The 27,571-nt window shown below is 52.5% G+C and overlaps 2 protein-coding genes across 2 annotated transcripts; both read right to left on the bottom strand.

Moving 5' to 3' along the window:
* Window positions 1–239: 239 nt before the first annotated feature.
* On the bottom strand, window positions 240–8,693 carry LOC148182598 (uncharacterized). Its single transcript, XM_088066722.1, has 8 exons — window positions 8,612–8,693; window positions 5,622–6,049; window positions 3,264–5,393; window positions 2,302–2,585; window positions 1,949–2,185; window positions 1,353–1,500; window positions 912–1,041; window positions 240–391 (listed from the first exon to the last, which is right to left on the bottom strand). The coding sequence occupies exons 1-8, from the start codon at window positions 8,691–8,693 to the stop codon at window positions 240–242; spliced, it is 3,591 nt and encodes a 1,196-aa protein (XP_087922848.1).
* Window positions 8,694–10,302: 1,609 nt separating this feature from the next.
* On the bottom strand, window positions 10,303–21,807 carry TTC12 (tetratricopeptide repeat domain 12). The gene is made up of 21 exons (XM_005531118.3): window positions 21,744–21,807; window positions 21,487–21,638; window positions 21,249–21,279; window positions 20,642–20,719; window positions 19,859–19,980; window positions 19,239–19,298; window positions 18,850–18,921; window positions 18,445–18,505; window positions 18,175–18,363; window positions 17,613–17,679; window positions 17,025–17,113; window positions 16,313–16,478; window positions 15,617–15,709; window positions 15,385–15,448; window positions 14,526–14,660; window positions 14,140–14,241; window positions 13,617–13,685; window positions 12,779–12,880; window positions 12,196–12,295; window positions 11,135–11,357; window positions 10,303–10,392 (listed from the first exon to the last, which is right to left on the bottom strand). Exons 1-21 carry the CDS (start codon window positions 21,805–21,807, stop codon window positions 10,317–10,319), a joined length of 2,115 nt encoding a protein of 704 aa, XP_005531175.3. The 3' UTR covers window positions 10,303–10,316.
* Between the last annotated feature and the right edge of the window lie 5,764 nt (window positions 21,808–27,571).

The raw sequence follows: 27,571 nt of genomic DNA, 5'->3' as shown, positions 1-27,571 counted from the left end.
TTCCCCATTTCTGTGCCCAGCCTGGCCTGGGCTTCCAGCTCTGCTGTCCCTGGAGCACCACGAGGATTCCTTCTGTACCCCGCAGTTTGTGGAGCCGCTGATGCAGAAGGAAAGGGAGGAGGGAGCGGCAGGCTCGGAGCAGAGGTGGCATCTCCTGCTCCCTGGCTCAGCAGGAGCTCTACGGAAGCAAAGCAAATCCAGCTGCTTCTCTGGGGGAGCTGCAGGAGCAGGGCTCGGGATCACAGCCCCTGGAGCTCTCCAGAGCAGGGATAAGGGCTGGCCTTGGCTCTGTGCCGGTGCTGCAGCCACAGCCCCATGAGAGCAGTGGCCAGGACAGCACAGGCAGCGAGGGATCCCAGCAGGATGGGCAGCAGCATGGCAGGAGCAGAGCCTGGACACAGAGAGAGACAGGAAATCGAGCAGTCAGAAATGTTCTTTGCACAGATAAAGACACGAGGAGTCAGGGATGGCGCCAGTGGGCTTTGAGAAGTCTCTCATGTTTTACCAGCTCAGTGCCACTCTTTTCTAATAGCTATAAACATTTAATTAACATTAACAAGCTTCTGTATTTCACCTACGAACACTCCTGACCTGTGGCCACCCTCATTCTGCTCCAAAATGCTGCAATTCTCTACAGACTGAGAACATTCTGCCTCATTTTTCTCCCCTTTCCTCCTCCTAAAGCTTCAGTTCCTTCACAGGGTGCCTTTGGCTGTGTCTCCTGGCTGGAACTCTGTTGGATGTGACACTAAATCCCCATGTCTGGGACTTAGGGAGGCCAAAGCAAAGGTGGGGAGTTGTTGGGATATAATCTAATCAAGAAAGTGATTAATAAATGTGCTGCTTTCCCTGGAGCAGGAAAAGCTGAGCAAAAAACCTCTGCAAGAGAATTAAAACAAGGAGAGCCCCACCTTCCACTGGTTTGTACAGAAACCTGTTGTTCATCCTCCAGACAGGCCCGAGGGAGACCAGGTTGTGCAGGTTTCCATGGCTGGTCCTGTCACTGGGCTGGGGAAGGGGCTCCACACTCTCCAAGCAGCCCTGGGAGAGACAGGGAAAACACCTGGATGTGTCCTGAACAGAACCTCCTGCCCCAGGGCCCTGGGTCTCCTCAGTCTTTTCCAGCTCTGCTGTCATTCCAAAAGGTGAATTGCCAATTCTCAGCCCAAGCACACGTGTAAACCTTTATTCCCTAATTTCCTTTTCTTAGGGATCACTGACTATTGCCACCATCCCACACCATTAACTCCTAGACTTTTACAGAGGATTGGGGTGGCCACGGGGTGACCCTGGAGACTCTGGAAGCACCAAATCCCTCCTGAGTGCTGCGGGGTCAGAGCTGCCCTCAGTACCTGCTCACAGCCCGGCAGGCAGAGCCTCAGCTCGCAGTGCAGGTAGGCCACGGAGTGGTTCAACATCTGGAACAGCTGGATGGAGAAGCTGGTGGCTCTGGAGCTGCCACCCTTCAGCAGCTGGATGTGTCTGCACTCCAAGGGCAGCCTGGCAGGAACAAACAGCCAACAGCTCCAAATCCCAGCTCTGCACAAAGTCCCCAGCACAGCCCTGCTTCCTCATCCCAGATACGGGAAAATCCACAAAACACCAGCAGGGCCTGCCCTGCTCAGAGCCCGAGGGCAGCAGAGCTGTTTCAGAGATTGCTTTTGCTGCAGTGTGCCACCCAGCCCCTGAGCTGCCTGCAGCACACATTTCACACCCAGTGGATTTCCAAAGCCCACCTTAGGAATCCTCGCGCTCCCCTGGCCTGGAGCAGGCGGGTGGGATGCCGGAATGGGCTGTGGAGAAGCCTGGCTGGCATCCCTGCACCCCCTCTCCTGGGATGAGCCTCCCCAGCAGAAGGGGACTCTGCACACGTGTGCCAGCACCCGGGGGGGACAGGACGGTTCATTTCCATCAATCCCAGCCCAAGGGGGGTTTTTCCCTTTCCCACCTGCGGAAGAGGCAGCACTGGGCCCCCGCAGCCCCGGCGCTGGCCGAGGGGCTCACGCAGCACGAGTGGAGCTGGAGCAGGGCCTGGCTGCTGTCACCCTGCAGGGCCACCTGGGCCAGGAAGGTGTCCTGGGAGGGCTCTGGGCCAGGGGGCCCGGGGACCGTGTCCCCTGCAGGGCTCAGCCTCAGCCGCACAGAGTGGTTCCCGGAGCCGCAGGAGTCGCTCACGATGGCGAGGCTGGGGAGAAAGGGAAAAAAGGGAATAAAATGAATAAAACTACGAATGAAATGAATAAAAACTAATAATAAAATGCTGCAACAGCAGCAGCCAAAGCAGGGGCCGGGGGTACTTGCCCGTCCAGCACGGTGATATCCGAGTGCAGCCCCCTCCTCTGCTGGGAGCCGCTCCGCAGGGCTCCAGGCTCCAGTGTCACCGCTGTCCCCAAGCCTTCAGCTGCTCCATCTGTCACCTCCCTCGTCCTGCCCTGCTCCTCGGCCCCCTCCGTGCTCAGCAGCAGCCCCTGGGCTGAGTCAGTGCCCGCAGCACCCAGCCAGGGGCTCTCTGCGGCCGGGGGCTCCTGGCTAAGGCCCCTGGCTGGGAGCAGCCCAGGGTCACGGACAGCGGGCTCATCAGTGCCCTGATTAACGAGCCAATTAGCAGGGACAGGAACTGCTGTGGGTGTGGGGGACAGGGCAGCCGTGCCAGGGCTGGAGTGACCAGTGCCCAGTTCCGTGACATCCTCCTCCAAAGGGTGGGACACCTCCAGAGGGTGGGATACGTTCTCCAGAGGGTGAGACACCTTCTCCAAAGGATGTGATACATTCTCCAGGGAGTGGGATATCTCCAGAGGGTGGGATACCTCATCCAGAGGGTGGGATACATTCTCTAAAGGGTGGGATACCTCCAGAGGGTGGGTTACATTTTCCAGGGAGTGGGATATGTTATCCAGAGGGTGAGACACCTTCTCCAAAGGGTGGGATACATTCTCCAGGGGGTGGGATGAGTTATCCAGGGTGTGGGATACCTCCTCCAGAGAGTGGGATATGTTCTCCAGAGGGTGGGATACATTATCCAGAGGGTAGGATATGTTATCCAGAGGGTGGGATATGTTTTCCAGAGGGTGGGATATGTTTTCCAGAGGGTGAGATACCTCCAAAGAGTGGGTTATGTTCTCTGGAGGGTGGGATACATTATCCAGAGGGTGGGATACGTTCTCTAGAGGGTGGGATATGTTTTCCAGAGGGTGAGACACCTTCTCCAGAGGGTGGGATACATTTTCCAGAGGGTGGGATACGTTCTCCAGGGGGTGGGATACCTCGTCCAGAGAGTGGGATACGTTCTCCGGAGGGTGAGATACGCTCTCCAGAGGGTGGGATATGTTCTCCAGAGGGTGAGATACCTCCAGAAGGTGGGATATGTTTTCCAGAGGGTGGGATCCGTTCTCCGGAGGGTGGGATACGCTCTCCAGAGGGTGGGATATGTTTTCCAGAGGGTGGGATATGTTCTCCGGAGGGTGGGATACGCTCTCCAGAGGGTGGGATATGTTCTCCAGAGCATGGGACACCTCCTCCAGCAGGAGTCTGGCTGATGCTGGGTGTGCAGACACGGGTGCCTGAGTGGGGGCTGCACCTCTCCTTGCTGCCCCCTCCCCGGTCCCTGAGGAGCTGAGCCCCACGCTGGGGTCAGGCTGCAGGGCTGGGCTGGGCAGGGGCAGCAGCTCCCTGAGAGGAGAGGTGACACCCTTGGCTGCAGGGTGAGGAGTGCCCCGGCTGGGTTTGGGATGGTCCCCCAGGGCAGGGGCAGAGCCTGTGGCCACAGCTGGGGTGGGAGTTAAAGCCAGCTCGTTCCCCAGGGCTGCTGGGTGCGGCTGTGGTGTCCTTGGCTTGAGCACGGCCCGTGGAGACACGCTGGATCCCAGAGCAGCTCCTGCTTTCCCTGCACTGCTGCTGCTCCCAGCTCTCGTGCTTTGTCCCGTGCTGGCCTGGGAGAAGAGCTCAGCAGGAGCTGGGGCAGGTGTGGGAGCACTGGCAGACATCCCTGTGTGGGTCACCACAGCCAGAGCTTGCCCAGAAATCCTTGTTTCCCTTTGGAGCTCTGTGGAGAGCGGAGTCTGCTCTGGTGCTGGTCTCCGTGTGCCTGTGAAGGGCTGAGGCACGGTGGGGGTGAATCCCAGCTCCAAACGCTGAGTGAGACGAGGTTTTCCAGCAGTGCTGGGGGTTTGTGCTGCTGGGGCAGGCACAGGGGCTGCAGCCCGGGCTGTGCTGCCCACTGTGCTCTGCTCATTCCCAGCTGGAAGCGCGGAGGAGGCCGAGGACGTGCTGGGAGCAACTGGAGAAGGCAGCAGCTCGGTGCCCAGGAGCCTTTGAGGGGAGGGCTGCAGGGGTTTGGAGCTGGGGAGTGCCCTGGGCAGGGGTTTGGAAGGCAAACACCCCGTGCAGGGGGCATAGGATGGGCTGGGGGTGGGCGCTGAGCCCCCCTGCCCTGCAGCCCCTGTGCTGCTCCCAGCCTGGGCAGGCTCTGGGGAACCCTGGGGCTCCCCTGTTGCCAGGAAAGGAGCTCCAGATGAAGACTGGGGCCTTTCAGTGCTGAAATACACTTTGGGGGATGGTTGGAGGCTCTGAGTGGATACCAGCTCTGGTGGCACAGGGGAGGTACCAGGCTCTGCCGACAAGGAAAGCAAATCAGTGCCCGTGGCCTGCTGGGGATGGGGAGCAGGAAGCTGCATCTCCTCAGGCAGCCTGGGCATGGTCTGCACTGTGGGGCTCGTCCTGGGGTCCAGCACATGCCCTGGGGCTGAGGTAACAGCTGGGGACAAGCCCCTGAGGGCTGTAGGAACAGGATTTGCTGGCACTGGCTCAGAATTTACTTTTGCTCTCTCTGCTTGTTGCTTGGACACAGCGGACAGAGCAGTTCCAGGTCCCACAGACTTCCCAGGGGGATGAGAGGGACTGGCTTTCACTGGGATGTCCTGGCTGCTTCTGGTTGTGCCCACACTTGTGGCCAGCTGGGCCATCCTGTGGTCACCCAGAGGAGAGGGCAGCACCTGGGAGCGTGCTGTGTCACTGGGCAGCAGGACAAACACAGGCCTGACCAGGACCAAGCTGGAAGGGCTCAGGTGGAAGTTTGCGAGCTCCAGCACTGAAGAATTGGGTGCTGCCAGGATTTCCTGGATGGAAAGCAGCCCCCCAAGGCTGGAATTTGGGAATTCTGCAGGGAGAGGGGAATCCTGCATGGGCTGCAGGCAGATCGTGCCATCAGTGCTCTTCAGCACAAAGGACAAGTGTGGGGACGAGGGCAGCAGGGTCAGGGCGTCACCTCTGACTGTGCTGAGGTTCTTGGCAGCTGCATCGAGGGACATCCTGAACTGCTGCACCAGAGCCTGTGCCAGGGCTGCTGGGACCTCACGGGGCACCCCTGGAGTGGGAAGTGCTGTGGTGGAGCTTCCCTGGGCAGGGGATGAGAGCAGCAGAGCAGCAGGAGCTCCCAGCTTGGTGGGGCTGGGAGGGACAAGGCTGGGAAGGGGAACTGCCTGGTCCCTGTGGCTGTGAGCTCCAGAGGGGCTGGGGACAGGGCTGGCAGCTGGGGACAGCACTGGAGAGCCAGGTTTGGGGACAGGGCTGGCAGCTGGGGACAGTGGAGGAGAACCAGGCTTGCTTCTTCTCCCTGTGCTCACCTGCAGCATCCCAGCCAAAGCTCCCCGAGGCACAGGAGGGGCAGAAGCTCCTTGGAGCTGGGGCCCAGAGCCAGGAGATGTGGGTGAGCTGGTCGGGGTGTGGAGGCCCATGGGCTGCATCCCAGCACCAGCAGGAGCAGAGGCACCAGGAGGCTGAAGCCCTGCTGGGATAGAATCCCAGGGCTGGAGGTCACCATTCCCAAAGGTGGGCATTCCTGGGGAGAGGGCAGGTGGTGTTTCTTTGAGCTCTTTAGTAGATGGGGAAGGTTTTAATGTGGAAATCCACAACTGGATTAATGAGGATGAGCTCAGAGAAGGCTGTGGGCTGTCAGGGGAGGGAGATTTTCCAGGTCTCCCTGTCACTGCCCAAGGAGCAGCATCTCCTTGCAGAGCCAGAGCTGCCATCTCCTGAGAGCTCCTGTTGCTCTCTGGGGGAACGTGTTTGGTGCAGGTGGGAGCCCTGTGCAAAGAGAGGGGCTGTGGTCCATCACTTGTGCCAGCTTGGAATGGAGATGGAAGGAGCTCATCAGGAGCCGGAGCTTTCATGGAGAATGAAGAATTTCCACTGCCTGGCAGGGGGGAGTGAGGAGCAGGCAGCTGGGCTGGGCGTCCAGAACCGATTGTTCCACCTGAGGCTGAGCTGCTGCCTTTGCTGCCTGTGGTCTCCTGCTGCAGAGACACAAGAGGGGGAAACCCAACGGGCCTGGCCTGTGCTGTTCTGGCATAGCCTGAGCCAAGGGCCCCTGGAGCTGGCTGTGGTGGGATTGCAGAAGCTGTGACTGCAGCATCCACCCCTGCCCCGGGGCCAGGCCGGGCTGCAGGGATCGTGCCCGGGGCCCTTTTCCCAGTGGGAAGCGTTCCTGTGGGCAGCCAGGCCTCCCCTGCTCCTCCCAGAGAAATCCCAGCTCTGGGGGGAAATGCAGATGCTGCCGTTTCTCTCCTTGGGTGAAAACCCAGCGTTGGGGTCAGAGGAGAAGGTTTGGGGCTTGGCACCTCCCTGTGCTTGACAGGAGGGGAAGAGAGAGCTGTGCCCTGGGGAGGGTCCTGCTGGGTCCCTGCGCCCCGAGAGGGCCGGGGCAGCCCTGGGCTGGAGCTGGGAGGGCTGAGCCCAGCCCTAGGAGGACTTTCTGCTTCTCTCTGCGGTGCCAGAGCTGCGGGGGCCCGTGGTCCCCGTGTGGAGCCGCTCCAGGGCTTGCCAGGAGCTGCGTGTCCATCCTGGGCCCTCCTGGCTCCGGGCACGGCCCCAGGCAGCAGAGCTGTGGTGTTTGCAGCTCCCCGGGGGTGGGATGCAGGGTCAGAGGCTGCTTCAGTGCTGGCATCAGCTCCTGGGCTCTGGGGATGCAGGGTCAGCTCACCCCAGCCACCCTTGGTGATGGGCACGGGGCTGCTCTGGGCAGAGCTCAGCCCCAGCATCCCAGGGCTGCTCCTGGAGGCACCTGGGGAATGAGAACAGGCCTTGGCTCAGCTGAAATCAGCCTCAAACTGCTCCAGCAGCACTTCAGGGCAGCTGAACTGAGCAGGCACTGCCTGCACCAGAGCCACACTGGAGCTCTGGCACTGCCAGTCCCATTCCCAGTCCCACTCCCAGTCCCACTCCCATTCCCATTCCCATTCCCATTCCCATTCCCAGTCCCACTCCCATTCCCATTCCCATTCCCAGTCCCACTCCCATTCCCATTCCCAGTCCCAGTCCCATTCCCAGCTGTCACAAACCTCATTCTCTGCTGCTGATGTGCAGCATCACACGAAGGACCCAAGGCATGAACCAGCCACAGGGAATCCCTTGATCTCCACTGAAGATGCAGGGAGAGGGAAACCCTGGCCAAGGACAGGCTGGCAGCTCTTCCACAGCAGAGCAAGATTAAAATAAACCTAAAGGAGCTCCCTCCCCTGGCTCTCCTTCAGCACTCCCCCTCCACCAGCATCCCAGTGCCACCAGGAGTTTCCTGATCCCCCCAGGGTGTCCAGGCAGGTTTGTTTTGGCACAGAGCAGAGAGAACACGGCAACCTCTCAAACCCAAAGCAGCCACTTTGTCACTGAAAAAGGCAGACCCTGCCTTTGAAAGGTTATTCTTTTCTCCACACATTTTACTTTTTCTGTCTTCCCATCAGAAGGCTGATGTTCCAAATTACACTTTCCAAACCACAGACTAAAATGGATTTTCCTCCCCCAAAAAAAACTTTAAGCATTTTTCCTTAGGCACCTGACAGGAAAGCCACAAATCTAAAACCTTGAGCGTTATGCATTTAAATTGTGGCTTTTGACAAAGGCAAAGCAGAGGTTTAACAGCTTCACAAAAAGAAGAAAATTATTGATTGGGTAGAATATTCTTTGTCATTTCCCAAGTTTCTCTTTCCTGATGAGAACAGCCTGCCTGAGGACACTGCTTCCACCAGCCCAGCTAATTTATGAGCCCTCCCAGGGATGCTCACAGGCACCCAGCAAGGTGGAAAGCCAAGGCTGTGAGTGACAGCAGCCCCAGGAGCTCGGCTGGGACAGCAGCAGCACAAACCCAGCCCTGACTTTGTGCTGTCAGGAATATTTGGCAGGACAGCTGTTCCTAAAGGAGAGGCAGCACAGGGTGTCAGTGCTGCTGGACTGTGGTGCCTGGCAGAGGGGATTCTGAACGAGCCTTCAGCAGCACCAGCCTGATCCTCAGCGCTGCTTGGAGGGCCTGAGGAAAAGGGATTTTTCATTTGTTTTGCCCTAAAGGGAGAATATTTTCTCTGGGGACTGAGCAGCACAGTGATGTGCTGGTGAGGGGTCACTCACCCCTGGGTGAAAGCATTTCCCCCAAACCCTGGGTGAAAGCATTTCCCCCAAACCCTGGGTGAAAGCATTTCCCCCAAACCCTGGGCTGCACAAATGGGAGCAGCTTCTCCCTCACCCCAGAGCTGCCCACACCTGAGGCTGATGGCACCACCGAGAGCAGAGCAAAGGGGGCAGAAAAGCAGCGATTTCTGAGAGCAGAACAGAGCCCATCACTCACCAGACAAATCCAACAGTCCGGCTGCCAGCAGGACAACGATGAGGAACTTTTCCTGCATCTCATGGAGCAGCACCTGAGCCATCCCAGTAAAGAATATCCCACCTGGAAGCAGCTCCCTGAGGAGCCTCTGCTGCCTCCCAGCAATGGGCATTTGCTGCTTGCTCTGAAGGGTTGGGTTACTTTATAAGAGCTTAGGCCAGACACCAACCAATAACCTGGTCCAGGAAAAAAAATCCTGCACCAATTGGAATCAATCGCTTTTTAACAAAAGAACAGAGTGTGGTCCAGGTGGATTTTACGTCCAAAAGGTGGAAAATGTGTCTGGGAACACGAGAGGGTGCTTGTGCAGCCCTGGGGGAAGAGCTAAAACACTCCCTGGAGGGCTGGGTGAGGATGTGGAGGGGCTTGGATGCAGCCAGAGGAGGGGAACAGAGCTGGGGCAGGGCTGGGAGTGCCTCCTGCCAGGCTCAGGGCTCGGGGAGTGCCCACTTTGGAGAAAAGGAGGCTCAGAGGAGAGCTCCTGGCTCTCTGCAGCTTCCCCAGGAGCACATGGAGATGTGGAGGACATGGAAGGGGAGGTGCTGAGTTCAAACTGGGTATGAGGAGGTGTTTTTTAGACAAGAAGGTGGTCAGACCCTGGAGAGGGGATTTTGTACAATGCCCTGAACACACTTTGACTCCTGCTCAGCCCTGGAGTGCTCAGGCAGCTGCACTGGGTGATGCTGCAGGCTCTTTTTAGCTGATCTATTCTATAAGTCTAATTTTTTTTGCCAGTTTGTGCCAATAAAACCATCCACAAGGATCAGCCTGGATCCCAGGGAGGAATGGAAACCACAGTGAAACAAGCACAGAACTCAAACCTTCCTCAGAGCCCAGGGAGAGCCCAGAGGCTTCTTGGGCACAATCACAGCTACATCTTTTTTAGCCATAAAGCCCCCAAATAACTGTAATTAATTACAGTTTAATAATTAATTAATAATCCCCTGCAGGCAGCACCCAGCAGGAATCTCTCAGTGCCAGGCACACAGACACCGAGCCAGACCTGAGACAGGCTGAGGGGACAGCAGAGAATGTCCTGGCACAGCCCTGCCTGTCTGAGGCACTGAACACCTGAGCAGAAGGAAGATAAGGCTCCTACTGACAGCTGGGACAGCTGGGACAGCCAGGGGACAGCCAGGAACAGCCCAGGAACAGACAGAGACAGCCCAGGAACAGCCAGGAACAGTCAGGGACAGTCAGGGACAGTCAGGGACAGCCCAGGAACAGACAGAGACAGCCCAGGAACAGCCAGGAACAGCCAGGAACAGTCAGGGACAGTCAGGGACAGTCAGGGACAGCCCAGGGACAGCCAGGAACAGTCAGGGACAGTCAGGGACAGTCAGGGACAGTCAGGGACAGTCAGGGACAGTCAGAGACAGTCAGGGACAGTCAGGGACAGTCAGGGACAGCCCAGGGACAGTCAGGGACAGTCAGAGACAGTCAGGGACAGTCAGGGACAGCCCAGGGACAGTCAGGGACAGTCAGGGACAGTCAGGGACAGCCCAGGGACAGTCAGGGACAGTCAGGGACAGCCCAGGGACAGCCCAGGAACAGCCACTGAAAAAAGCCACTGAAAAGTTGATGTGCTTTGAATGAATTTTATTAAAGCAAAGAAAACTCAACAGCAAGTGAGATGAAGGGCACTTGTGGAAGGTTTCTGAAGAGTTCAGCTGCTCTGCACATATTTCATGGAGGAGTTCAGGATGGCCAAGCCATTGAGCTGCCTCAGCTGCTGCATGTGCCTGGAGAGACAACAGGGGGAACAGGCGGTGACTAAAAATTCAACTTTTCACTGCTCTGCCCAAAATTCCAGGGGTGTTTAATGCTATATTCAATAAATTCCTCTTAAAACAGAGGTTTTAGATAATAATAATATTAATATTATTATTATTAATAATAATAACAGCAGAATTAATACAGATACTCTTAATACAGAGTTTTAAGATTATTATTGCCCTCAGAAAGGCATATAAATAGTATTCTTTATTATAAATATATATAAATATATATATTATGGATAAATTTATAGATATTTAATATCTATAACATATATAAATTTTATAATTTTTATATATAATGTTTATATATTTTATATATTATATAATATTATAAATATTTTTTCAGATTAACAAAACTAAGAAAATAAAGAGTTTCCCTTCTATCTCTGCTCTTTTAGAGAGATCTCAGGGCTGATACTTTCTCTACTGCTCATTTGAGAGCTACAGACTTCCAACATCACTTCTGTTCTTCCAGCACAGGTCAGTGAACTCCTCGAAAGATGTGGAGACAGAAGTGACACCCCAAGCAGGATTTGGGGACGGGATCACAAGAGGGAATTCTGGTTGGAGGAGGGAAATAGAATTCACGGCCTGTTTATAGAAATTAACTGAATAATTGCAGATTTGAGTCACCCCGGTTGTTTCTCCAGGGGTTATCAGCTGCCAGCAGAGGAGGGAAGTACAAAAAGGGAGTTTTTGCTCCTACCTTGGCTCAGCCAGGCAGAGCCTGCCCAGGGCAATGGCTGAGTTGCGCTGCACGGCTCTGGGAGCATCCCCCGCAGCCTGGCGGAGCAGCAGCTGCACCACGCCGGAGCCCAGCAGCGACGATGCTGCCCCGGGGAGCAGCAGGCACTGGCTGAGGCAGAAAGCTGCATTCCCCACAGTCAGCTCATCCCCCGACTCCAGCAGCTGCAACAGCACCTGCAACCCTGGCAGGAGGGGGAATCTCTGTCACACACACCCAGAGCCGCTCCAGCTCTTCCCTGCTGGCTGCAGGCAGTGAGTTTGGTGCTGTTTCTGGGGCAGAAAGGGAATTTCATGGCAATTTCAGCATCCAGGAGGCTGCCTCAGCTCCACCTGCCCAGATGTGTCTGTCACAAAGAGCTGAGCGTGCCACATTAAATCCCTTAAACCAGAAATGCTCTTGTGGAGAGAACAGCTGGAAAAAGGAACATAAAAAAAGCTTTGTGTACCTCCAGAGCTACCAAAGCAGCTCAGCTCACCTGGGAGCTGAGGACAGCAGAGTTTTGGCTCTGACACCTGAAAGCAGCAGCAACATCTCAGGCCAGAGATCCTGAAACACTCAGAGATCACTGAGCACTGGTGGGATAAATACAGCCACGGCTTTCTCACCTGTGAGGTCTCCCCTGGCAAACAGAGCTGACAAAATAAGGATTAGTGACTTCTCACAGGTTAAATCCCAGAATTCTGGTGGAGAGAATGAGGGTGAAGTGTTGCTGCTGATTTGAGGCAATGAAAGCTCTGACTGCAGCTGGAGTGAGAGGAAATCCTTGGGGTGCAGGTTGAACTGCAAGCACTGACAGCTTCCTGACAGGTTCAGCCATTTCAGTAAAATCTCAGTATTCTCTGCTGTTGTTCCATTAGCATTGATTGGGCTGGGTTTAAAGCAATCCAAGCAAACAGATCAGAAATACCCTAAAACTGCTCTGGCACCACTCCTCTGCCTCCAGCTCCAGCTGCTTTTAATGTCCCCACTGAGGACACCATCAACAACCCCCAGCCCTGGAAATCACAAGTTTCACTTACTTTTATCCCACCTCAGCAGCTCTTCCTGAGCTCTCCTGCTGCTCTTGGTGCAGGTGGAGAGGGTCTTTATGGCATAGCTGCATGTGAGCTGTCCCCCAGCCTGGTGGGTTAAAGCAGAGTGAACAAACACATCCCCACTGTGCCCCACAACAGGCTGGGAACTCAGGAGTTCCCCAGGCCTGAGCCCAAATTCCAGCTGAAAACCCTCCCAGGGTGTTTATCTGAAGGTGAACACAGGCTGAGAATCACATAAAACTCATTTAATTCCTGCCAGCAATGAACACACAACATTCCCTGGATCTCTGCAGCCCAATCCTTTTCAACTCCCCTTGACAGGGATCCCAGTGCCACAGATTTTTTTTCTAGACTAACTTGATCTGCATAATCCACACCTGCTGGACACAGCTGTACAGCAAAAATTAAAATAGGAATTAAAAATAAATTTTAAAAAGGCTTAAAATGAAACCTGGGAGCGCTGTTGCAACAGTACAGACACATCCTCCAGGGAAAGGAGGATAAACACAGGGGGAGTTAGATTTGCTCAGGGGACAATGCAGGCAGAAATAAAGAAAGTTGGATTTACTTTCAGGAATTTGAGCATTTTCTTCACCACTCCTCCTTTCAGCACTTCCTCCACTGCTGAGGGGGACGCTGGCAGGACCCGGCTCAGCACTCCAATGGCTCTCTAAATGAGGGGAAAAGGAGAGAGAAGCAAAACCAAACATTTATTGGTCCAGGCAGCCTGATTATTTTGTTCCTTGCAGAGTAAGACTGAAGTAATTAAAGTGCTAGAAGAAGAAATTCACAGAAATTAAAGCAATTCCAGAATCTAACAAAGAACATCTTCAGGATGTGGCTTTTTTTGGTTGTTTCCTGGGGACTGAGCACAGCAGAGATGTGAGCTGGGACCAGCACAACTCCCAGGGTGTTCATTCATTAAAAAAATAAAAATAGCTGTAGAAAAATAGTAGAGACCAGCACTGCTGGCACTGAGAGGAGTCAAACAGCTCAGAAAAGTTCCTGAGAGCTCAGGGGAGGGACTCAGAGCCCACATCTGGCCCTGCCTGGAGGGGCTGCTCTCCCTGGAGTCCCACCCCAGTCCCAGGAGTACAACTGTAATTCCCACACAGGAACTGCAAAGGGGAACAGCTGCTGAACACCCAAACTGCTCTTGCTCCTTTGCTCCTGCTCTGGTTTTTAAAGGTTTCATATTGAAATGGTTTGTAAGAGATTCTATTAAGCAGGTTGCAAGAGAACCTTGAAAACCTCTTGCATCAAACCATATAAAAATTAATATAAAAGTGGTCTGTTGTTCTTTCTTGCTGTTAGGGATGTGTCAGCCTTCAAAGCCCCCTGCACCAGGCAGGAGTTTGCTCTGAAGAGCTCAGGAGAGCCAAACCCAGCTTCTGTTGGTGACTTACTGTGACAATCCTTCCCTCCTGATGCTTGAGCAGAGCCAGGCACCTGCCACTGATGGGCACAGCAAAGTCCTGGAAAACACAGGGAAAACACAGGGAAAACTCAGGGAAAACTCAGGGAAAACTCAGGGAAAACTCAGCTCCAGCTGGAGCAGAAATGGGCTCATGGACAAACAAATCCCCTGGAAACCAGGGGAGTCACCAGCTCTGCACCACCCTGGGGGGACTCTGGGAATTCTGCTTTCCTGATGGAATCCTGAGTTTTGGATAATCTTGGAATGTAACCAGGATCTCAGAACACGGCACAATTGGAGAGTGATTCCAAACAGAACATTTATACCACTATGGAAAGATAATTTATGCACTTGACACTGTTTTCTCCTCGTAGCTGTTTGTGTATTGGAGGTGGTGGCAGAGGAGAAAATTCTGTATTTTTTTTTTCACTTTTCAGCCCACTTAAATTGTCAATTACCCTTAAATAATAGCAACCTGCAACACCATAATGTTTTTTAAATATGTTGCCTACCTGGATGGTGGTGTTGGATTCAAGCAGCAGGTTCATCATCAGCCCCAGCACTGCAAACACACACTGCTGGTACTCAGGGCTGCTGGCAGCAGGGCACCCATCCTGTGTGAGAGCAGGGCAGGCAAATCAGCTCCCAGGGCCCTTCCTCATCCTCCTGGGGCAGCTCCAGGGCGAGGAAAAGCAGAGCTGGGGACACCCCTGTGACACAAATCCGTGTGTTTGGCACCCAGAGGTGCAGAGCCCAGCTGGGGATGTTTGGGATGGTGCAAGGATCCCTTCCACTCCCTGAACCTCCCCAGGGCTGTGCTCGCCTGCAAGGGGCAGCTTTTAGGGGACACAGGAGGGGAAGGGCTGGGAGGGGAGCAGACAAAGAGAGGTTCCTTTACCAGCAGCTGCAGACAGGCGTGCCAGCACTCCCTGCTCTGAGCCAGCTGTGCCCGCAGCACAACATCTGCACAGAGGCTGCCCAGCAGGGCCACGGCACGGGCCAGGGCTGCCTGCTCCACCTGCCTGGCACCCACCTGCAACACAGAGAGCAGCAAACAGCACCAGGAACAGCAAAGAGCCCCTCTGCACCCAGATTTAACCCCTCTGTTAAATCCCAGCTGCACGAGGTTTGCACATTTCCCTCATTTTCCTTCTTCTTTATGGAAGGGATGGATTTTGTGCTCCCTAGGTGTGAACGTTTCCTCAGGGCACAGAACAGCTGCTGCAGCTGGAATTCCAGCAGGGAATGTTCAGAAAGAAGAGACACAAACAATGTGGAAGTTAGGAAATGATTGTCTTGCTGCTCATTTGGAGAAATGGGAGTATTTTACTGCCCAGCTCTGCCATTCTGCAGCAATCTTCCCCTTCCTCAGGACAGGCTTCTGCACCAACACATTTTAAATTTGCTGTTGGAATAAAGGACAGCCAGGAAAGGAATTCTTTACCTCAGAAGACAATGTCATCTCCTCACCCTCAGATTAGAAGGCAAAAATCAGCATCCAAGACAGAACAGGCTGCTGACAGGGGATTAAAGTCACATCAAGAAGAGCAAAACTCAAAGCTGAAGGTGAAATTATCAGTGGGAATCTGCAACCAAGGCCAGAGTTTATACTGAATATCAAACCAGGGATGTGTAGGACAAAATACTGGAGAAAAAGAACATTTTCCTGACAAAAGTCAATCTCTTACACCCACAGAGCAGCCTCAGGACATGTTACACAAAAATAAACTGGAAATACAAAATCAGATCTTCCCTACCAGCAGCTGGGTGAATACAGGTAAAACCCCTGTGGAAAGCGTGGCCCGACACTGGGTTTGGAACCTGTTGGGGGGATAAAAACCCAAAGTTTTAGTCCAAAACCACAGCTAAAGGCAAGACAAAAGAATAGAAACCTCAGTAACCTCACGGCAAAGGTGGCCACAGCCACCTGGCTCATTTCATACAACTCCAAGCACAACTTTATAGAAATGAATGAGGAATTTAAATTACCTTTCCTCTCCAATTAAGTCAGACAGGATGTTCATGGCACTGTCAGCCCTTGCATCAGTGCTCTTGACAAATGCCAGCAAAATCTGCAGCCATCTGGTGTTAAAATGAAAAAACAACCACCAAAAATCGGTGTCAGCTTTGGTTTAATCATTAAAAATCAAAATTCTATTTTTTTTGGTTGTTGGTATTGCAAGCCACAGTTCAATCTGGCTTTTTTCAGCACCCTCTGAGATGTGGTTTGTTCTTTTGAGCTTTCTTCCCCAGGAAAAATGAACAATCTTTCCTGATTGCCCATTTTTACTCCAAAGCAGTAAATGGACATTTCTCAGTGTAACTCTGGGAGGGAGCAGCAGGATAATGGGACAAAGGCAATGCAGTGGTGTTTCTTCCCCCTCTCACTGAGCCATGGCAACACTAAATAACCATAAACCCCAATTTTTTAATGAGGAGAGACTCCCAGCTGGAATCCAGGAGGTTTTAGAGGCACCAGAGCTGTGCCTGAGCCCTACACAGGTTTAAAGGAGAGGACTCAAAACTGCAGGAACCCCCTCCTACTCTGTCTCAGACATCAAAACCTCCTGCAGCTCTACCCCACACATCCAACTTTGACTTTTGCCACGGGGCAGGAGCCTCAGTGCCGCTGTCAGGGAGTTTCTGGGACAGGTGTCCTTGCAGGATTTTCCTGCTGCTGCTCACCTGCTCAGGTCCTGGCTGAGCAGCAGCCTCCGGCCACTCTCGCTCTCTGAGTAGAGAGAAATCAGTGCCAAGGTCTCCCTCTGGATCTGGGCTGTGCCAGAGGAGAGCAGCTCCGGCAGCTGGGCACTCACTTCGGGCTGGGCCAACAGGAGACGCTGATTTTCTTCTGCAAGAGAGGGGAAATCTCAGAGCAGCGTCACTCATTGGCATCCCCACTTTATTCTGGTTTGGTTTTCCAGCAGGAATATTTTATCTGGCGTCAGCTGAACCCCACAGGTCAACACAGACACCAAAATTCTGCATTTCCACTTTACAGCCCACCCCAGCCCATTGCTCACCCACGTGGGTATTCCCTAAAAACAGGGGCAGGTACCTGCCCAAGCACTACTGATTGTTAATTCTAAAATAATTCTGCCTTCTCTTCTATAAAACTCTGCTCTTTGCAGGTCTAACTGCTTAAAACAGAGAAAACTGTGCAAGTGGTGTTATCTTAAAAAAATCACAGGGAATTTACTTTCCACCCCTTGGGTGGATTTGAAATGCTCACAGAGTGGAAATTTCATCCTGCCAAAACCATGGCTGCATCCACCACCTCCTCTGAACTGCAAAACTCGGGGTGGAGGCACGCCTGGATGGAGCCAGGTGCTCTGGGAGAGGGGTGGCCGTGCAGAAATGCCACATGGATCCCACAGGGACAATTCCAGGGCTTTACCATTCCCAGCACAGGCAGCTTGCCACAGGAGGAGAAGGGAAATGCACAGCTCCACCTCAGCAGGGCTTTTGCTCTCTGCACAGAAGGCCCTGAACGAGAAAAGTCAGCGTGTGAACAGAGCCAAGGATGGACCAAACCCTGGGAAATATCCAGGGAATGAAGATTTGCACGTGCTTCATCCCTCAGCTCTGCCTGCAGCCACCACCCCAAAAAAGGATGAACCCAAAAATTCCCGGAGCTGAGCACCCAAATATTCCCTGGGGCCCAACCACAGCACCAGGGGGTGCAGCCAGAGCCTTCAGATCTTCTTTTATATTCAGATTTTTTCTGCAAACCTGCTCTCACCACGAGGGATAGGATAACTCCCAGAAAGAGCAGGCACAAACAGCAATCAATGAATTCCCCTCCCTGCATGTAAGGGAGCACTGTTTGTGTCAGAGTCAGGTACAAGTCCCTCCATTCAGACACTAAAATCTGGGATTACATCCTCCTCTGATCAGTTCACCTGCATTTCAAGAGGTGATTCTGTTTCTTGAAAACAATATTCCCATTTCCCCAGGCTGGAATCCCCCTCTGGAGAGCTCCTACCCTCTGACAGTCTCGTTCCTGAGGATACTGAAGCCATTGTTTGTCCTAAAGAGCGTTTGCCCAGTGCCTGGAAGAGGCAGAGACAAACAGCTCAGGTGTGTGACAGCCAGGCAGGCTCCTGCTCTTCCTGCACACTGCTAAAAGAAAAGGTCACTGCATCAGCAGCTTTGGGGAAAAACATCATTGAAAACGGGGGGAAATTCAAGAATGAATGAATTAGGAGTGGTTTTGAAGCTGAAAATTGCTCTAATTCATGCCTGGTGTTGTTGGCTTCAAGTGAAAGGCTGTTCAGGAAGGCTGAAACACAAAATTGGCTTTGTAACTCAATGGGCTTTAACAGAGAATTGCAAATATTTATAAACAAATGAGACCCAAATCCCTGAGAACTCTCACCATTTACATGTGTAAACACCTCCTGGCCACGCTGCAATATCCAGCATTGCCACTTTTATGTTTCAAACACAGGAACAGTTACTGAGGTCCTTTAAAAACTGCTCCCTTGCCCTCCTCTGCCTGGGCTACACCTCCCAAAAATGAACAATTTTGGCAGCAAAACACTCACAGCTGTCCAGCACTTCTGCCAGGAGCCTGATGCCCCCCGTGTAGTAGAGGATGTCCTGCTCAGGGCTGCTGATCCTCTGCAGCAATTCCTGGATGGATAAAGCAGCGACATTCCCAGCCTGCACCTCCCTCTCTGCTCTCTCCTCCTCTCTCAGCCTCTTCTCCTGCAGCCTGGCCTCATCCACGCAGTCTGGGGATCACAGGGAAACCTGGCAGGGAAATCCTGTTCCATCCTCAGCAGAAAACCAGGGGCAGAAGATGGATTTCTTACCTTTGAACAGGTTTTCCTTTTGGGGATCCAGCTGCAGCATCTTCTCATAGCACTGCCTGGACTTGAGGGGGAGAAGGAAAGGGCTCTCAGCTTCACTAGAAATGGGAAGATATCAACGATATCCCAGGCAGATCCCAAAAGTTTTTGGGGCCACGGTTCTTAATAAATGTGAAAAGTAAAATTTATGGAGACACAAATGTCAAAACTCCCCAGAAAGTCAAATATTCTCAGTCCCTACATCTGCCTGCTGTTGCAAATTAAAAGGAAAATTTCCAGTAAAACCCAAGGAGCAAAAAATCAGAGTGAGAAAACAGAAACTGAGGCATGGCATGAAACTTTCTCCCTCTCACCCACCAAATTCAGACCAAAACTTGGTCCCAGGGCCCCAAAATCCAGCCAGCTTACCTCAGCGAAGTGCTGCAGTGCCAGGTGAGCTTTCCCCATGAGGAAATAGGCTTTAAGGCAGTTTTTATTGCACTGAGTTAAAAAAGAAACTATTATTAGCTATGTGTTTAGAAAACTGCAGCCTTTCAATATTTTTTCCAGCATTCTGATTAATAATTAGAGCTGCCCAAGGCAAAGATTAGGGTATTTATACCACTTATCAGAGGTGTGTAAAGTTTTTATGCTGAATTATTGTCCCCAGGGACCCGAGAAACACAGGCTTGAGGTGAGGGTGGAAAGCAGGATTTCCAAAAGGTGATTATTTTCCTGTTCATTTGAGTCAAAAATATGGATTTCTGTAAATAATGCTGATTTTAGAGATCTTTTCCCCTTGACAATTCTGGAATTACCTTTAATGCCCACTCGCAGTCATTGATGGCTTTCTCATACTCATGGAGCTTCAGGTAGGCCTGAAAGAAACCCAAAAAAAGTCCAGGCAGAAGAATGAGAACCCTTCAAACAATTTCTGCTCACTGTTGTACAAACACTGGCTAATTAAAAAGAATAAAATTAGGCTGCTGATTGGCCTGGCCATTGATTTTTGCAGGGTAATTTCCATTCTGGTCTGCCATCTCCCTGGATTTTCTAATTTCAAGTCAATTTAACAGAATTCTGCACACACCCACAGAGTACAGAAGGTTACAGAGAATGCAGAGCAAATATTTCACTCTGCAGTTATAGAAGTGATTACTGAAAAAGAAAAAAATAAAATAAAATAAAAATAAAATAAAATAAAATAAAATAAAATAAAATAAAATAAAATAAAATAAAATAAAATAAAATAAAATAAAATAAAATAAAATAAAATAAAATAAATCTGAGTGTTTAAATAAAACTGGGAATTGCAAAGGTTTTTCCCCACTTGCCCTGGAGGGGTTCACCACATCCAAGAGGCTGGGACAGAGCAATGTTTTTGGGGTTTTATCCTGGCACAGCAACACAAAAAGCAGCTGGAAGCGGCTCCACTGACCTGAGCCCTGTTTGTGTAGAGCTCCTGTTTGTCCCTCAGCTCCTGCAGCCCCTGGGAGTATTTCTGCACGGCCAGGGCAAAGTCCCCTGCCCTGAAGGCTTCGTTCCCCTGCTCCTTCAGGGCTGCAGAGTGAATTGAGAACAGCAATTCCCTCCCGTCCCCCCAGGTGGGCCTGAGGAGACAGAGGCCACGCTCCCCTGCTGGAATTCCACAATTCCACAATTCCACAGTTCCACACTTCCACAATTCCACAATTCCACAATTCCACAATTCCACAATTCCACAATTCCACAATTCCACAGTTCCACAATTCCACAATTCCACAGTTCCACAATTCCACAATTCCACACTTCCACAATTCCACAGTTCCACACTTCCACAATTCCACAATTCCACAATTCCACAGTTCCACAATTCCACAATTCCACAATTCCACAGTTCCACAATTCCACAATTACACAATTCCACAGTTCCACAATTCCACAGTTCCACAGTTCCACAGTTCCGCAATTCCACAATTCCACAATTCCACAATTCCACAATTCCACAATTCCACAATTCCACAATTCCACTGCTCCCAAGGCTCCCACTGCAGCCATTCCTCCTCCAGAGGGAAAACTCAGCCCCAGCTCCCTCCCTCCATCCCAGCCCAGCCCACCGTGAGCAGGGGATGGGGAAAAGCAGCTCTGAGGGATCCCTGAGGGTTCCCAGTGCTCAGACAATCCCAGCTGTGCTCCCCCAGCCCCTGGCAGGGCACCAGCCCCAAGAGCTCTCAGCCATCACCGTTTGCCAGCTGCTCCTTCCTCCTCCTTCGCTGGGCTCGCTCTTTGGCATCCTTTTCCAAAGCTGCCAGGAAGACATCTTCCAGCCAGGAGAGTTGGTGCCATTTCAGAGGGGGAAAATAAGAGCAAACTTCATTAGAACAGAGAAAAAAACCAGTAATTCCTAGGGTATTTCTGAGTCATTTCTTAATAAAAGCAGATACTGAGGGGACATTTCAGCAATTAAAGTGGAAGTGGCTGTCACAGACAGTGATGAGGATCTGCACACCTGCCTTGCTGCAGCCCCTCTCCAGGGGCAAACAAACATTGAAATTCACAATAAAAAGTGTTCAGATGAGGAGCCAGAATAGAACAAGGCTCCTTCCTGTGAAAAACACAGCCATGCTGGCAAAGACCCCGAGCCTGGTCCTAGATCTGACTGAATTTTGGTTAAAGACAGCAGAAGAAGTCAGCCTGGACTTTGGCAGGGGTGGAATCGGGTGTTGCAGGAGCTCCATCCCTGCTCAGCGTGGTTTCAGAGCTGTGACAGACAGACAGACAGACAGACAGACAGACAGACAGACAGACAGACAGACAGACAGGGGACTGTGTCAGGGGCACTGTCCTACCTGCATCCACCGCCTGCGGCCTCGCCGTGCCCTGGAGGAACAGAAACACAGCACAGCAGCATCAGGGTGTGTCTGAAACACCCTCCTGACACACAGAACGAGCATCAGGGGGACATTTAAACAAAGGATGGGAAGGATTTCATAAATTCTGACGTTCCTGGGAGGTTTCCACTTGTGGCTTTAAGGAGGTGAGACCAGAACAGAGTCCAGCTTTAACTTGAGAGGGAAAAGCTCTTACAGAAGTGTTGATGAGTGTTCTGTTCACCGTGGTCCTGCTCTCCTCCTCCTCCTCCCTGCTGCCTCCTTGCTCTTGGAGCCTTTTCTCTGTCTCAGCGAGGGATTTTTCCCTGACAGCCGGGTCCGGGGAGTTCAGGCCTTGCAGCAAATTGGCTAAAAAGGCACAGAAAAAACCCAAATAAAATATTTATACACACAGGACTTCAAACGTGGAAGGACCAGGAGGTCAGGTGCCCTCCCGCTCTCCCCGGCACTCACTGACGTCGTCCACGCGGCGCAGGAAGCGCTGGAAATCCGCCTCCGTGTCTTCGTCGCGCAGCATGGCCGGGGGACAGCGAGGGGACAGCGAGGGGACACCGGGGGACAGCGGGGGACACCGGGGGACACCGGGGGACACCGGGGGACAGCGGAGCCGCCGGGGCCGGGCTCGAACCCGCGCCGCCGTTGTCAAGGGAACGCGCCGGACGCGGCACGCGCGGCCATGCAAATGAAGGGCGGGGATATGCAGATAAGGGGGCGGAGCTTCTGTGGGTGTGGGCGGGGTTATGTAAACGAGCCGGCAATTTGGCGGGAAACCGGTAGGTCCCGCCCGCGGGCTCCCGGCTCAGAATCCCGGGATTATCCCGGGATATTTTTATGGAAAAGAGCTCCGGCAGCACCGAGCTCACCCCGTGAGCCATCCTCACCTTGTCCCCAGCCCAGAGCCCCGAGTGCCAGCCCCGGGCCTTCCCGGGACACCTCCAGGGACGGGCGCTCCGCACCTCCCTGGGCAGTCCCCGCCAATTCCGTGGGGAAATTCCTGCCCATGTCCAACCTGGAGCTTGTCCTGATCTTTATGCCAGGTTCAGATTGGTTTTCGATCTCCCTGAAAGGCTGTGGCTTTCCGCGTCTCTGAGAGGCGATGGAAGCTGTCGGCCACCGCAGGGAGCCAGAGCATCGCGGAGCTGCGCTGCCAGGGACTGACATTCCCGGGATTGCCATTCCAGGGATTGCCATTCCAGGGATTGCCATTCCCAGGATTGCCATTCCCGGGATTGCCATTCCCGGGATTGCCATTCCCGGGATTGCCATTCCCGGGATTGCCATTCCAGGGATTGCCATTCCCGGGATTGCCATTCCAGGAATTGCCATTCCAGGGATTGCCGTTCCCGGGATTGCCATTCCCGGGATTGCCGTTCCCGGGATTGCCATTCCCGGGATTGCCATTCCCGGGATTGCCGTTCCCGGGATTGCCGTTCCCGGGATTGCCATTCCAGGGATTGCCATTCCCGGGATTGCCATTCCAGGAATTGCCATTCCAGGGATTGCCGTTCCCGGGATTGCCGTTCCCGGGATTGCCATTCCCGGGATTGCCATTCCCGGGATTGCCGTTCCCGGGATTGCCATTCCCGGGATTGCCGTTCCCGGGAGCGGCACATTCCACACGCAGGGAGCACAAGGACGGGTCACCCCGGGGCTGCTGGGGGTGATGTGGGACACCTCACTGGGAACCGACAGCCCGGCCACATCCATCTGCCTCCGCTTCCACATCCCACCCCATCGGCTGGGAGATGAATTCCCGAGTGCCAGAGGGGTGCTGAGCTCCACGGGCAGCCAAAATCCCCCAGCCCTTCCACCCCCTTGGCTGTAGGACAGCCAGGATATCCCTTTTCCCCCTCAGCCAAAAGGTTCCCGTCCCTCCCCTCACTGCCATCGGCTCTGCCTGCACCACCCTCCATCCCAAAGGGTTTTTTTTCCCCTCTAATGAAGCTTTTTCCAGCCCAGTGTCCCATTAAAAACACCCACGAGGCCATAGCTGGGGCAGTGGGATGCTCGGGAGTTTGGGGTTTGTTTGTTATCCCACAAAACCTGGGCAATAAATCCACACGGGGCAGCAAATGTGCAGGAGGGAGACACCTTTAGTCCCTGGGCACTTCCAAAAGCACTTGAAATGATGCTCTGAAGCTCATGCACGATATTCATACACTGATAGCTGATAAAAGGCCAGATAATTATGATTTCTAGAAGGGATGAGAGAAAGAGGCAGCACAAAAATCTCCCTCCAGCCCCCCCAGCCCCTCTAGACTTACCCCAAACTCAGCCCGGGGGAAAAGGAGCCGCACTCAGCCAAGGTGACACTGCCAGTCAGGTGCCATGGCCTTAACAGAGGGAGAGACGAGGGAAAATTAAAATTAAATGGAAATTAAAAGGTCTGAGGGTTGAGAAAACGGCCGAAGAAACATCAAGATCTGATAAAGGATCTGTCAGTGGTTTTACCACTGAGCACAGCCCCAGCTCCAGGGGCAGGAAAATCCCTTTTCCCTTCTCTGGGAGAAGAGGGAGGAAGCCCTGAGCTCCTCCAGGTCCAAAGGGAGCAGCAGGAAGCAGGCAGGGCACAGGGACCGTGGGCATTGAGGGACCTCTGCACCCACAAAGGGCAACCCCAAACCTCAAAGGGCAACACCAGAGCCTCCCCTTCAACCCCAACCAGGGGCTTGGGCCAGTTGATGCTTCCCCACTTGAGAGCAGTTGGTGATTTTTACATCAAATGTTTGGGCAGTGACTTTAACATGGAAACTTCGGTGTGGAAATCAAGTCTGTTCTGCCAGAATCATGAAGATAAGACAACCCTCCCCTCCCCATAACACCCAGAGTAAAAAAATTAAAGTTGGGCATTTGGTCAATTTTTAGCTAGAATTTAGAAAAAAAGATCAAGATTTCTAAATGAATTAATTGAATAAATTAATAACATTCAAAGCTCATTAAGTTCCATCACCCAGTTCAGGCTGGGCAGAGGTCACCTCTTAAATCCAACACTCCAGTCATACTTTCCACAAGCCAGGCAACAGAAAAGTGCCTTTTTTTGGGGAAAAAAGCTCCACAGTAGCTGTGAAACTGCGTTTTTGTGTTTGCTATCTCCAGGAAATAAGTAAATAAATAGAGAGGGACAAAGAAATAAACTTTAAAGTGCTTTCAGTTGGGATGAGGCTAAAGAAGGGCAGACTGCAGGCATCAGCTTTTTTTTTTTTTTTTTTTTTTTAGTTTTTATTTGAACACAGTATTCTGACAGAATGCAAAGTCAAAATCCTCAGTTAGTATCAGTATTTACACCAGTGAGAATGGGGATAAAGGTGGAGTCGATGTTTCACTCGGTAAAAAGATTTTTTGTTTTTTTCTTTTTTTAACAAGATAGAAGGCCCCCAAAAGTAGGGAATGCTGGGGAAGGATGGCCATGGAGGGGCTGAGAACAACTATCAAAACAGCCTGGTGGTGAAAAATGTGGGGTTTGAAGGCTCCACAGAAAAGTGTGGAGAGAAAACGCCACGCTGGAAGCTGACGGATGCACTATTGTCACCGGTACGAATGGCGCAGCACGAGATGGCACCGCTCCTGTGACACTGGGGACGGGCACGGGGCAGTGCCACCGACCCTGGGGATGGACACACAGAGCCACAGCAGTGCCACCAACCCTGGGGATGGACACAGAGCCACAGCAGTGCCACCGACCCTGGGGATGGACACACAGAGCCACAGCAGTGCCACCAACCCTGGGGATGGACACAGAGCCACAGCAGTGCCACCAGCCCCAGGGATGGACACAGAGCCACAGCAGTGCCACCAGCCCCAGGGATGGACACAGAGCCACAGCAGTGCCACCAACCCTGGGGATGGACATACAGAGCCACAGCAGTGCCACCGACCCTGGGGATGGACACACAGAGCCACAGCAGTGCCACCAGCCCCAGGGATGGACACACAGAGCCACAGCAGTGCCACCAGCCCCACAGCAGCCCTGGCAGTGCCACCAGCCCCAGGTTGGTCCCTCCCCGAGGGGACACATCAAAGCCGCGAGGCTGCAGCTGGCTGTGAACGGGGCACTTGGAAGTGGAATCACGATTTTTGGCTGTTCAGGGCGGTGCAGAGCCAGCACAGCTGTGGGGAGGGGTCACAAAGGAGCTCAGGCAGTGCTCAGGGTGTCCTTGTCCCTCGGAGTCCACCCCAAACCAGAGCTCTGGGACAGAAGGGACCTTAAAGCCCAGCCCCAAAGTGCCACTGGGCTCTGAGCTCGTCACCTTTTGGGACAAACGCACCTGTCCGGGTGGGGCAGAGCCCCAGATCCCACCTGGCGGGGTTTTGGGAATGGTGATGTGTTTCCTACCAGCTGCTCAGCTCTGGGGCTCACAGCACAGCCAGGTGACAGAAGCAGCAGGACCAAAAGGGACAAACTGGGGTCACCCAGGGGACGGCGGCACCGCTGCTGCCCAGCACTGCAGCCACAGTTTATGCTGTTTATGGACTCGTTTCTTTGGGGAAAAGAAAGGAATCCTCGGCACGGTGAGCCCAACGTCCCCAGGGCTCAGGGACACCGCTGGGACGGGTTTGGGTTTGACACCAGGCCTGGGAATCGGGCCCTGTCCTGCCCCAAAGCCACCCAGGACGGGCAGGGGAGCCTCAGCCTGCGCCTCCATCGCCCTCCCGCGCACCCCAGGAGCTGAGGAAAACAAAACGCAAGAAACCCCACACTCAGCAAATGACAAGACCATTGTTTCTCACAGCTGGAAATGGTGTGATGCCACTGGAACAGACTGCATATTCCCAAGGAATACATGGATACAGCCTCCACACCCCCCTCATCCTTCTGGGAACGCCAGCGTCAGCTCGGGTTGCTTTTCTCATTTAAAGGCTTCTGCTCTTTGTAAGAGTTGTTCTCTTTCTGGTTTTTCTTCTTTTGTTTTTTTCTTTTTTTTTCTTTTTTTTTCAATTATTTTAATTCCTGAATATTTTTTTTCTTTCTGTTTCTCAAATCTGAACTAGCGCTACACCTTCCACATCCAAACTATGTTGAAGCTTTTATTATTTCAATACTATGACAAAAAACACGGTTCACACTAAAATAGTCACGCACCCACAGTGCACAAGCTTGCAGATCTAAAGTAGAATTAAAAAAAAAAAAAATAAAAAAGAAAAGGACAAATAAAATTAAAATAAAAAAAAAAAAAAAAAAAAAGGAAATAAAACCCAAAACCCCAAGAGGAGGAACATCTCTATACAATGGGCTGGTCTCTCCCTACACTCCTCTGCCTTCCTTCTGCTCACAGCTCCTTTTCACCCCCAAATCTCAGTGTTGTTCCATGATTCCTGATAACAAATCCCATTAATCAGCTCTCCAACCCCAGATCTCAGTGCTGCTCCATGATTCCTGATGTTAAATCCCATTAATCCATAATTTAAGCCAGGTCTCAGCCCTTGCCCAGCCCTGCAGGATGCCCAGGGATGTCCCTGGCACGGAATTCCAGCCCCTGCTCCTGATTCCAGGGGTTGGGTCCCGCAGGGCACGGGCCCAGCTCGCAGCCAGGGGAGCAGGAGCTCCCACGGGAGGGATCCAAGGATCTCCTGCTGGAGCTGGACCTGCAGGAAGGGTCTGGAATCTGCCCAGCACCTTTTGGGGATACAAAAAAAAAATCTTTGCTTTTAGGTCTGTTTTTCTTTTAGGATCAGAGGACATGGTATTTACTGAAGCTGGAGTTTACTGATATTGGAATTGACTGAAATTGGAATTTATTGAAATTGGTATTTTCTGAAATTGAGGTTTTCCTGAAATCGGTGTTTATTGAAGTTGGTATTTACTGAAACTGGTATTTTCCAAAACTGGAAATTTGCTAAAATTACAATTTGCTGAAATTGGTATTTTCTGCAACTGGAATTTTCTGCCATAATCAGGAGGGATCGATTTGGTCACACACCTGAGCCCAGACCAGCCCAAACTGTCCAACCTCCCTTGTGCTCCTCAGAGCCCCGGGAGGGTTCTGTGAAGGAAAGGGGAGAATGTCCTAAAAAAGCAGAGATGATATTTCTCTTATGCAGTCAGGCCCAGGTCCAGCAAGGGACTTCAAACTAAATTTAAGCACAGAAGGATTTTCTCCAGCAATTCCCTCACCCCAAGCAGGTTTGGGGATTGCTGGATAAAGCCCTTGAGTGGTGGCAAGTGGTTTGAACACCCCCACCCCCCAAAAAAACCCCAAACCAAACCCCAGCATCGCTTTTCTTCTTACTCCAGTAAGAAATAATAATAATAATAATAACAATAATAATAATAATAACAATAA

Source organism: Pseudopodoces humilis, chromosome 25 (genome assembly GCF_049639895.1).
Source record: "Pseudopodoces humilis isolate 2021_Gansu_Grassland_sample_001 chromosome 25, ASM4963989v1, whole genome shotgun sequence".
Lineage (NCBI taxonomy): Eukaryota > Metazoa > Chordata > Aves > Passeriformes > Paridae > Pseudopodoces > Pseudopodoces humilis.
This window is presented reverse-complemented; position numbering and strand designations above follow the sequence as displayed.